Source organism: Ooceraea biroi, chromosome 5 (assembly GCF_003672135.1).
Source record: "Ooceraea biroi isolate clonal line C1 chromosome 5, Obir_v5.4, whole genome shotgun sequence".
Classification (NCBI taxonomy): Eukaryota; Metazoa; Arthropoda; class Insecta; order Hymenoptera; family Formicidae; genus Ooceraea; species Ooceraea biroi.
The window spans coordinates 5,202,108-5,213,376 of record NC_039510.1 but is presented as its reverse complement, the minus strand read 5'-3'; the positions used below and the strand labels follow the sequence as shown (position 1 = coordinate 5,213,376).

The 11,269-nt window shown below is 44.1% G+C and overlaps 1 protein-coding gene across 1 annotated transcript; it reads left to right on the top strand.

Annotated features, from left to right (window-relative positions):
- The first annotated feature begins 538 nt into the window (after positions 1–538).
- Positions 539–7,709, top strand: LOC105287588 (nuclear receptor subfamily 2 group E member 1). The gene is made up of 4 exons (XM_011353212.2): positions 539–918; positions 6,037–6,273; positions 6,474–6,691; positions 6,799–7,709. The coding sequence occupies exons 1-4, from the start codon at positions 858–860 to the stop codon at positions 7,459–7,461; spliced, it is 1,179 nt and encodes a 392-aa protein (XP_011351514.1). The 5' UTR covers positions 539–857; the 3' UTR covers positions 7,462–7,709.
- Positions 7,710–11,269: the final 3,560 nt, after the last annotated feature.

The following is an 11,269-nucleotide window of genomic DNA, read 5'->3' as shown; positions in this document are numbered from 1 at the left end:
CTTTAAGAACATGTTCCATTCATGTAAAAAGTTTGACGATCTAGAAACGCAAGTATTGAACTGGTAGACCGAAAAAATGTCTCGATTACTACAGAAGGATTAAAATCCGTAATTAAAATGGATTTATTTGTTGCCATTCACAACTTATTAATGTATATCCTAATAGCAAATTAGTCGTCCCCCTTTCTCCTGCTAGGCAATCTACGTACAATACGAAAAGATCATCATGAGCAATGCTACGAGGGGGAGAGAACGTCTTCCTTCTCACCTTCGCTCCGAGGGTGACTCTCGCGAATAGGTGCTCTCGGTGGCGGGGATGATGATATTAACCCCAGTCTCAGCAATAGAGGGGACGATATTCAAGCTGCGGACGCCACAGCGCGTTGGATACCCAGAGACACGCCCTAATCGCCCTCCGTGCCGAGGGTAGGGAAGCCCGATGGCCAATGGGGTGAGCTTTCCATGTAGCGTCCCAAAACCGACCATGACCGGCGCCGACACGGAAAAGTCGGGCCGACTGACGATGATTGTCAGTCACACTTGGTCTGGTCAGTGTTAGGGCTCCGTTGTGCTAACGGCGAAAGCATGTCATAAATGCTGCAGGGCAACAATCCCGAAAGTCGACACCCGGCTTTGAGAAAAACTACCTTTTGCTCGGACGCGCTACGAGCGCCCGACTATTGCTCTGTTCTTCAGTTGCGCGAACCTGCAGTCGTTCGATGACCGTTGTGGAGTGATAATCGCACGTATCTTTTTCACATCGGGTGTGTTGCCGTGGCAAATTGATATTTCGCACGTGCGATCCTGCGGTTGGATCTACAAGTCATCTCCGAATTGTGCGGCGGCCACCGCGAGGGATGCAGAATCAGGAGCCACAGATGCCGCCCATGTCATCGTCCAGGATCTCGGCTTCGTCAAGTAAATAATTCATTAGTTAATTCAGTTGATGATACGATACTTTAATAGTATTTAATTAATAATTAATTAATTAATTAATTAATTAATTAATTAATAATAATAATTGGACATCGGTTGCCTTCGTTAACAATGTTTCTCTCTCATTGAATTGTTGCATGTAACTTGAAAGTATCCTTTTTATCTACCGAATGATTTACACGCAGAAAATTGTAAAAATAAAAAGAAGAATGTTTTACTTGATTCTGTTAAAATTATTGCACTCATTGTATGCTTTTATTGACTTTCTCGCTTTTGAGAAATTGCACCATAAACTTTTGAGAGTTTTTTTCGAGGGTCGTCATGCTTTTATGATTACTCGTCCCTGACTTTTCCTCAAATGAAAAAAATTAATCTTCAATAACTTCAATAAACGCCAGTAGATGAAATAGAAATGTAAAATTTATTTGTGACCAAGCTGACACTACAATACGACACTGCACAACGTTTCGGCCGTAATGTCTGCAGTGTCGTATTGTATTGCCAGCTTGGTCACAAATAAATTTTACATTTCGAAAAAAATAAATATTACGTTTATATATTTTAGACTTTTTGATAAAATTAATACTTTTTCATACATTTAATATTTTAATTAATTTCTAATACATTTTTAATACATGTGACTCTCAAATAGCTCTGCATGCCAGACCGCATATTCAGGTATATTCACTGATTCGGAGCCAAATGACTTGGCGAGCTGCAATAATTAATACTCATTTGTTTTGAAAAGTCGTTATTTTATAAAAAATATAAAACTACTCTACTACGCATTTTATCCATTTGTCTATCTGTACTTTTTTCTATATCTTTTTCCGTCTCTATTTTCATCGCTTGACTATTTATATGAATTATAAGGCTAACTTTTCGAAATTGCCAATCGCACAATAGCACGCCGATTTGTCTTTAAGGTCATAAACATTAAAAGTCATAAACACTGTCTCAACTGCTCGTCCCAAAAACGATTAGCTTTATTGTCAATGTCTGGAATAAAATCCGTCTATGGTATTTATCAGGTGTATTAGGTTTTACTGTAACATAATATGATTCGCTTTATAGTTTTCCTTGTGTCGATTCAACGATACCTCATCCTTCAAACCTTTAAAGCTTTTTTCCCTCTAATGTCCCGTGAGTATGTGTCTATTAGAAGCCCACCAATTACTACCTGCTCTTCGGTTGTCAATGCTTGTCTTTCAGACGCTTTTTCGTTTACGCTTTTATTACTGGCGGCACGTCTTCGAGAGGCTGATGATTCATACGTGACTGAACAAAAACATGTACGTAAAAGATCTACTACAGGTACTATCGTGTGAAGAATTTACCGAAATATTTGGGATGACGTGTCGAATGCGGAAGTCGATGACGACACGGCGCTGCGGCATGCTAACTTTCATCTCGTGTGAAACAACAAGCATTTGGCCTTTAAATGCGAATGAGCCACCGGGCGATTTAAACGATTCATCCCCGTGCGTAGCTCATCCATGAGAAAATAACGACAGATGGTTGAAAGCAACGAACGAATCACCGTGATAGTCGGCTAACAGGTTGTCGCGGCTGACCGAGTTTGGCGTCATTTGGTTCCGAATCAGTGCGATACACCGGGCTGCTTGCGCGAACTGACATACGGACCTATCTGAGAATCGCGTGTATCTAGATATGTATCTGCATTATTTGTATGATGACGACGAGCATTTCTTTAATAAAATTACGATGCATTGTATGATTTTCTCTGTACATCATCTAGCTCTTTTGTACAAACCTGATGAATAAGAAGATTAAATTTTGAAATGTAGGATATCAATATAAGCGTAAAGTATATACGGATGTAAGACTAAGATTGATAACTGAATTTTAATTGTTAAGTAATGTGGAGATTGTTAAGTAATATGTAGATAATGTAGTACATCTTCACGGAAGGGATGCGTTAGTGAGAAGACCAGATGACGGTTACCATTGCTCTAGATCAATTATACACATAGATGAATGCGTCGACAGCAAGCGGCCGGCTCCTAACACATGTTACTACATTCCCATGCTCGTTTACCGCGTGCCACCTGATGGCGCGTGAAATGATAGAACGGGAAATTATCCATTTCTGTAATCTCCCACTAACGGGAGTTTCTATATTTCTCAGCCCAACTAGAAGATATCCCTACAACATTGCAACGTTCTTGTTTTCTTTTTGCATGTCTTATTTCTTCATCCGAGTTATGATTCGGAACATTTCTCAAAATTAATTAATTAATTTCATTTAATTTTGATACAATAAAACATTGCCAGAGAGAGAAACAGAGAAGAACATAGAATATTTAATCGATATCGGGTTTGCAGCTATCATATCAGTGACGCGAATAAAGGAACAGTCGATAAAGTAAAATTCGTGGAAGACTATTGCAAAATACAGAAAAAAAGTTTGATAGAGAGTGGAGTCGCCGTTTTTTGTCGATGAAATTCACATCGCCTAAACGGTGGGCGTCCACCATCGCCGAACATAAAACGTACAAAATGTGTTTCACGAACTGGAGAAAGAAGAGATAAAGGTTCTGGCTGTCACCCCCTATCCCCATCCTTCGCAATTATATCGAAAAGTTCATAATTTTGCACGCGACAGACCCAGCAGGAGACACTTACGCCATTTTCTGTCTCTCTCCCCCTTTCGCTCTTCTTTACCCTTTGCATGCGAACGCGCACCGGCCACGGGGATGCGCGCGACAAACTTTTCCCTTAATTTCGTGGTCACGAACACACGTTTGTGGTCGCCGACGCCAACGCCGGGGCCCAGCACGGGTGCGGAAGAGAGAACAGCGACCCGAAATAAACGCCGTACGCCGCTACCCCGGTGAATCACATCCGGCGGACAGTGTTCGCCGCCACCCCGCGTATCCCTTCGACCCCGAAGTTTCACCATTACGCTCGGATGTTCGGTCAAAATTTGCGATTCTGACGTAGCTCACGCGCATTCGGACGGTTCCCGTCGCGACATGGTCAGTCACCGTACAAATGAAATAATTGATATTCGGGGGGTGGAAGCGCGCGCTCGCGATACCCTTTAGAACACTCGCGCGCGCACCTCGCAAACGCACGATTTTACATTCCCCTCTTTCCGAGCGAACCACACCCTTGGGGGACCCTGCAGAGTAATAACAGTGTTTTTTGCGTACATGCTCGCTCGAAAACGCGAGCTTGCGCGCATTCGCGCGCGATCATGAAACATTCATGCGATTTTTACAGCGACTCCGTGAAGGGACTTCCTTCCTGTCGATTCAGCCCGCTCCGACGACGGTGAATACGGCGAAAACCTGATCTTTTTACGGTGAATCGTCATGAAAATCGCCTTGAACACTCCGTGAAAGGGATGATCGCGGATGGGGATGAGCGGCGCTCAGCGGAACACATACGTGTAACTCAAGCCTCGGCTCCTCGACTCGATGAAAAATTCAATCGCGAATGACTCGTGACGCCGACCGCATGCAAGTTTCATGCGGCCGCGGTGCGGAGACACGCTGTTGCGTGATTCCGACGTTGAAGAGAGCGCGTCGCGCTCTGACGAGTCCCCGAGTTTCCCTCTTTTGCGCGAACTGAGGGAAACGCGGCGGTGGGCGGGCAGGGGTAGCGACTCCCGCGGCGAGGGGAGCAGCCCTGTCATTCGGCCGCAACCCGTCTGCTTTCCGCTTGTGAACATGTGCACCGCGCTTCGCGCATTTACCGTAACTCCTCGTTAATGATGAATATCGATTTAGTCCCTTCGTCCTCATCCCTCCGGGAACGCCGTGGCGCTTTCTCTCTTTCTCCTGGTCACGTGCGCCACCAGAGGGGACCGCGTCTTTTAACCATGGCTCGTCGCGCGAGGAGAAAGAGCGATTTATACCGGGAAACTTCGCGATTCACCGCTATTATATATTGACAATTGAGGCACGTGAGAGACGTGGACGATATCTTGGAGTCGGAGCTCGATGATCGAGCTTTATACTCTTTCTTTGTTTCTTTCTTTCGTCCAGAATGGTTCTCGAGAGGCCTAATGAAGAACTCTCTGATGGAGAACCGCATCTGATTCAATGGCATGGTTACAGTCTAAAGTCGTCAGCAGCCATCGTCGCCAGTCAATCAACAGGTTGTTGCGCGTTTACGAAGAAACGAGTTCCTTGGCTGTTTCCCCGTGGCGTATCGCCCACCATAATGAGTACTACTAGCGGATAGAGATGGAGGAATCACGGTGGAATTGATCGCGAGGGTGAGATCCGGAGGCCCGATACGCCCGGGGTCGAAGTGTCGTGTTTCTGGCTGTTCACTTAGGGCCGCTGAATGCAGCAGCCACATCCGGTCCATTCAGGACCCATTCACGATCTCGTCGGCACTCAATGGCGTAGGCGGAGCCCGTGACAAGGAGTTGGTGGCCCATTGCGAGCGCGCGCGTTCCTACCCTCCCCCGCGCCAAGGGGGCCAAAGGACGCACGCATACGTGTGCGTGTGTATGTGCGCGCGATCTCAGCTCCGCACTGCCGGGTACCAAAACTCGGCGACAAATCGATCCATTCACGTCCGAGACGGTCATTCAGCGAGACCCGTGTTGTCGCTCGTAAACGGGTTCCAATCCAAAATACCGGCATTCTCGTCGGCCGAGATTAACGCGCCCCTCGCCACCGATTGTCATCGACAATGCCGGTGCTTACTCGCCTCGAACGGCGAGCGACTCTTTCACAGAAATCGCGAGGAAGTCGACGTGAAGTCCATATCGAATAGATTAATGAAGAAACGATGAAGATTGAAGAACATCACGTCATGCATTCCTTAAACAAACTACTGATAAATTGATATTTTGTGAGAAGAAAATATCCATTCTTAGTGATGGAAAAATATGCAGACACAAGCTTATCCTTGTATCCGCATTTTACATCTTTTACCAAGTTGTCGAGCTTTTAAAGCAAAAATTGAATACTGAGTTAAACACATACATACATTTTTGATGAAATTATAATCTTCGTTTATAATAGTACAAAATATCTCGAAATATTTTGTTTTTCTAAAGACAAATAAAAGGTGAAAATTGTTATACTTTATTTGGAATGTCTCTTGATCTCATTCCAGGCCGGATTCTTTATGATATCCCATGCAAGGTTTGCCAGGATCACTCCTCGGGTAAGCATTACGGTATATTTGCGTGCGACGGATGCGCGGGCTTCTTTAAGCGATCAATTAGACGGAATCGTCAATACGTGTGCAAAGCGAAGACCGAGGGCGCCTGCATGGTGGACAAGACACATCGGAATCAGTGTCGATCCTGTAGACTAGCGAAATGTGTCGAAGTTGGCATGAACAAAGATGGTAATTTTGAACACCAATGTTCGTTTTTTTCATTGATGATAGCGACCATTTCATTTTCAGCGTGTTGTTGCTTTTTAAAAGTTATCCTTTTAACAAACTTTTTATATAAGCAATCCATTTCATATTAAATTAATATTTATATGCGTTCGATTATCGATTATGCGATTATTGAGTGAAGAAACATGTTACTCTTGTTGCAGCTGTGCAACACGAACGAGGGCCAAGGAACTCAACAATTCGCAGGCAAATGGCTTTGTACTTCAAAGAACCCGAAGCGCTGGCCAGCATGACGGTTCCATCGCAATCCACAATTCTGAATCTTGCACTACCGAAGATATCGGCCGAGACGCACGTGGCTGGACCGTCGCCCCATTCTTCCATCTCGCATCCTAACTGCTGCTCGTTGACAATGCCTAAGGTATGCTCTTACCAATATTAAATACAAAATCAACCTTTTATTATCTCGATATCACTCTGATCGAAGTAGAGAAAAATAAAACACGGAATCTCGTTCTCTGTTCTCAGGTGTCGCCAACACCAGCAGGTCTGCCGGCGCTGCCGCGGTTGCCACCCTTGCCATTCATTACCCCGATCACCCCGGAAGCCACGTGCGAGCAGGCAGCGAGATTACTCTTCCTGAACGTGCACTGGACGCGTGATCTGGCAGCGAGCACAGGCCTCGCGATGGAGGATCAGCTGGCGCTGCTCGTGTCCTCGTGGCGTGATCTCTTCTTGTTGGCCACGGCGCAAATGATACCTAGCCTCGACCCCGCTGTTCTACTCTCGTCGAGGGGAATGAGTTTGGCTGTCGAGGTAAACCGTTTCCGCGAGATCATCGCCAGCTTCCACATGATGCACCTGGACCAGCACGAGTACGCGTGCGTGCGGGCGATGGTGCTGTTCAATTCCGGCCTAGAGGGTGAATCAGCGGCGACCGCCACGGTTGCCAGCCCCGCCAGCAAGCCAGGGCGACTCAAGGAATTAGCCACCGTCGCCCAGCTCAGGGATAGCGCGCAATTGGCCCTGGGACAGCGGCTGAACGGAGATGCTCTGAGGTTCGGCAAGCTGCTGCTGTTACTGCCCACACTGCGCACCGTATCCGCGCGCGCTATTGAGGAGTTATTCTTCAAGAGGACCATCGGCGAGATCCCGATCGAGAGGATTATGTGCGATATGTACAAGACTTAAAGTATAAGACATCTAATTAACGTAATAGTCGACGGGACGATCAGGATCGCGAGGTGTTTTATGCTATCAATCGTCTATTTCGCGTCCTTCTTCCGCTGCCTCCTTTTAATCTGACAAGAGAAATTAAAATATTAATTTTAACGGTTAATCTGCAGTAAAGATACTGACGTATCTGCATGTATAAACGCGCGAGGAGAGAAGAATTTTTATTAAACTTTTTATTAATTTTTATTAAATAAAAAGAATTTTTATTTGTTTTTATATTTTCTTTTATATTATCTGTTTTTGTAATAATTTTTTAAAATAGTAATCTGAGATTACATATTACATATTTATTATATGACGCCGTTGTAAACCACTGCAGGCACTTGCTGTGGCTTGTAATCTAGTTTCAATTTCCGTGACTTGTAATCTGCATTCTTTCTTTTTGTTTTCTGTTAAACATGGATTTAGTTTAGAAAAGTGCTTTTAACGCAAGTGATTAAAGAATTGGCAAGGCACGCGAGAAGAAAAACGAGCTGTGATGAGAACATATCACGTTGCAGTAAACTCCAACGTAACATACGTACGAAGAACGTACGAGTCGTTATTTTTATATTACTAGCAACACAGGCGCGCGCTACGCGCGCTATTTTATTTTTCAATATTAATAATGTTTTCGAATAATAATATTCATCTATTATTTATTATATAATAAATAACACAAATCCTATTCTAAAAAAGGCGTTAAAGGTGTTATTTATTTCATCGTGTTTCATCAATACAAATTTGACAGAATTGACAGCTGCCGTTTTCACGTTCCTAAGAAATAATAAATTAATATAACCGCACTGACAGCCACTATGACATTCTGACATTCGCAACACGAAGTTCAAGTCACACGAAGTTCGAGCCAAGCGAGAGAACCAATCAGCGTCGCGGAAAAGAGGCCTCAATATTCGATAAAAAAGAACTTCACGAAGTTAACACGCCTTTCTTAGAATAGGATTATGTGAAGTGAATACAGGATATTATGCAATAATATACACGCACATACACTGCAGCAGTGAGTAATCCTGATTTTAAGAAATCTGGGTCTCTTCTCGCGACGAAGAAATCTTGACTCATTCTTAGAAAGAGAAGAAAGAAAAAGAAAGAATGATGCAACGATTGCATGAATCTTGTCACTTTAACAAAATGATATGCGAAAATTTGAACAAAAAAAAATTAAAGGAGATATAATAGATATAATAGATATAAGTTTTATTAACAGGGAATAAATTCAGTGGCAACGTAGAATTATGATATCAAACTTCTCGAAGCTGCGAAGAAACTTACAAAGAGAAACTGCAAATTTTTTCGCAAAGTGATGAAGCAAAGGAAATGTAGCGATCGAAGCACGCGAGTATGTATATACATACAAGTGTAACTTCGTTATACAAGCCTCTAAAGAATAAGAACAGCTTCTATTTAAGATAAAATGATCTTATTTCTCGATGGGTAAATCACATACCCGCGTAGCACGCGTAAATGAAGCTTTAAGTATGTAAATAAAATGTTATCAAATGTATCTCCAATCTCTCGTTGCTTTCATCCTCTCACTGCGCATCAGGATGTCCAAATATCCAGATGTAACTGAGTTCTGAGTGAAACGCGTCTGCAAATTCGAAATTATCTGCAAACGAGACAGTGACGGAATATTTTGACATCATGAAAAGAGCTGCGCTCGTGTAAACGTCACCGCTGTAGTCGTCGAATGAAACGGCGCTTAAGGACGACCTAATCATTTTCGGATGCGAAAATTCGACGGTAGCCGAAGAAGGTGAAGACGGCTGCTGCTGGACCGCTCCATTGTGCTTGCAGGAGGAAAGATTGTGGAGGTATCCAAAATTGTTACCTGACCGTCCGGCATCGACACAATGCCTCGCATTTTGCGGGAATTTCATGGTGATTTGAGCGGTAATCGCGGTACAAAGGGGCCCCGCGCCCGGGGCACCGACCGCGCTGTCAGCGCGTTTTGAGATGTGTTTCTTACTCTTTGGTAGACCAACATGTAATCACCCAGTCGGGCAAATAGTCGCCAGTCGACAGAACCCGTAAAGTCCACGTCGGGCGTCTTTGTCAACGGTCGTCACGCTCCTGCCAGAGATGCGAGCGCTCTGTTATTTCTAACGATGATCCTAGATCTGGTTCTTCCCAAGATGCGGCTTTGTTGCGTCGTTCTGTATCGCCAAACAGACCTCCCCGCGATCCCTTCGTATTCTAATTCGATCTGCTTTTCACGAAAATCGAAGATATTTTTCCAATGTCGAAGAGAAACATCTATAGTATCGTTCGACGTAACTTCTTTGAGTCTGCCTTTAATCATATTACCGGGATTATTTAAAGATTTTTGCGAAATTGTGCCTGCGTGTGGTGTTTTCGAGAATTTATTAGGTTTGTTTTGTTCTTTTATCTTTTTGACTTGTTTCTGGCACCGTGAAATTATTATACATAGCATATAGAGCCAAGGTGCAGTTTGCCGATTTGCGCTTGTGCTGCGACGTACTCAAGAAGCGCAAAGAAATATTCTCACGAAGCTGCGGGATGCGGGATACGGATGGAGAACGTCGCTCAGGCCGACCAAGGTGGCTGAGTGACTCTCGTCACTCGCATGAGCGAACACTCGAATGTGTTGCCACTTACTGGCACTCGGTGCTTCCTGCTCTCCCTAAATATGTTTATGTCGATACGCATCCTAATTCTCACCCTCTTTGCCTGCCGAGACTTTACGCGCACGAGGGCCTCGCACGTTTGGAAACGCAGTTAAAAAAGACGCAGCTAAAAGAAAAAGAACGCAACTAATTCGCGCAAAGGCGACGTCATTCCTTAAGATATTCGTGCGATTGTTTGATTTTTTTAATTATGATTGAGCTAACTATAATTATTCGTTGTTCTCAGTAGGATTTCGTTTTTATTGCTTCTTGCAATCCAGTATTCTTCATCGTGCACGACGGAAATACATTCCGAGATGTTGAGGGATTGATTTTTGCCCTTTGGCAAGATTTTGCATAGCATTCCTTTCTACATCGATGCGTATACATTCGGAAAAATCCGGTGGATCACAGGAAGAATGGGACAGACACTGCTGCATTTTCTTTCAGTAGCGCCAAAACGGACTGTTTACCTGAGTAATTTGTCAACGCACAATGCTGGAGTGCTTCCTTTGAGGATTCCGCCTCATTCGCTCGGACGCGTTGCGGCTACTGTTTAATGTAATGTCTGCGCGCCAAATAATCGACTCGCCAATATTCTTCATTATTTTATTCTCGTACGATGGTTTTTGATCATCGAAACGAAAGCTTCGTGTTCAAGAGAGTTTTTTAAAAATTCAAATCGAAACCATTGAAAACAAAGTTGATTGCAATCGCACGGTACCTCTCTTTTTCTTTTAATCTCCCTCGCAGATTTCAAATTTGGATTTCATTCTCATTAATGTTACGAAGCTGTCATCAATTTGTACGTATTCTTTTTGTAGATAATCATCATCACAGATTTGATATCGGTAGATTTCATCAAAGTGCAGGATCATCGCGGTTACACAAATCACCGGGCCCCCGTCGTCAACCCCCAGGGGGCGCGAGAGAAATGGAGAGGAGCGATACGTCGCGGCGGCCAATTAACATCTCGATTTAATAAAGTCCTCGAGCCGCCGTATGTTACCATTTCTCGCACAAAGTGTTCTCGCCACCAACGAGGGAGACAGGGCAGAAAGAGAGAAAGAGAGAGAGTACACCCCGCTCGCTCTCCTCGCATCCCTAAAGCGACGACGTGGCTCTCGTAGTCGAGG

What these genes read in the sequence shown, in the direction of transcription:
- LOC105287588 (XM_011353212.2), top strand. Translation starts at nt 858, where the DNA reads ATGCAGAATCAGGAGCCACAGATGCCGCCCATGTCATCGTCCAGGATC. An exon ending in CAGGATCTCGGCTTCGTCAA is followed by an intron (nt 919 to 6,036) that starts GTAAATAATTCA and finishes ATCTCATTCCAG; the next exon opens with GCCGGATTCTTTATGATATC. An exon ending in AGTTGGCATGAACAAAGATG is followed by an intron (nt 6,274 to 6,473) that starts GTAATTTTGAAC and finishes CTCTTGTTGCAG; the next exon opens with CTGTGCAACACGAACGAGGG.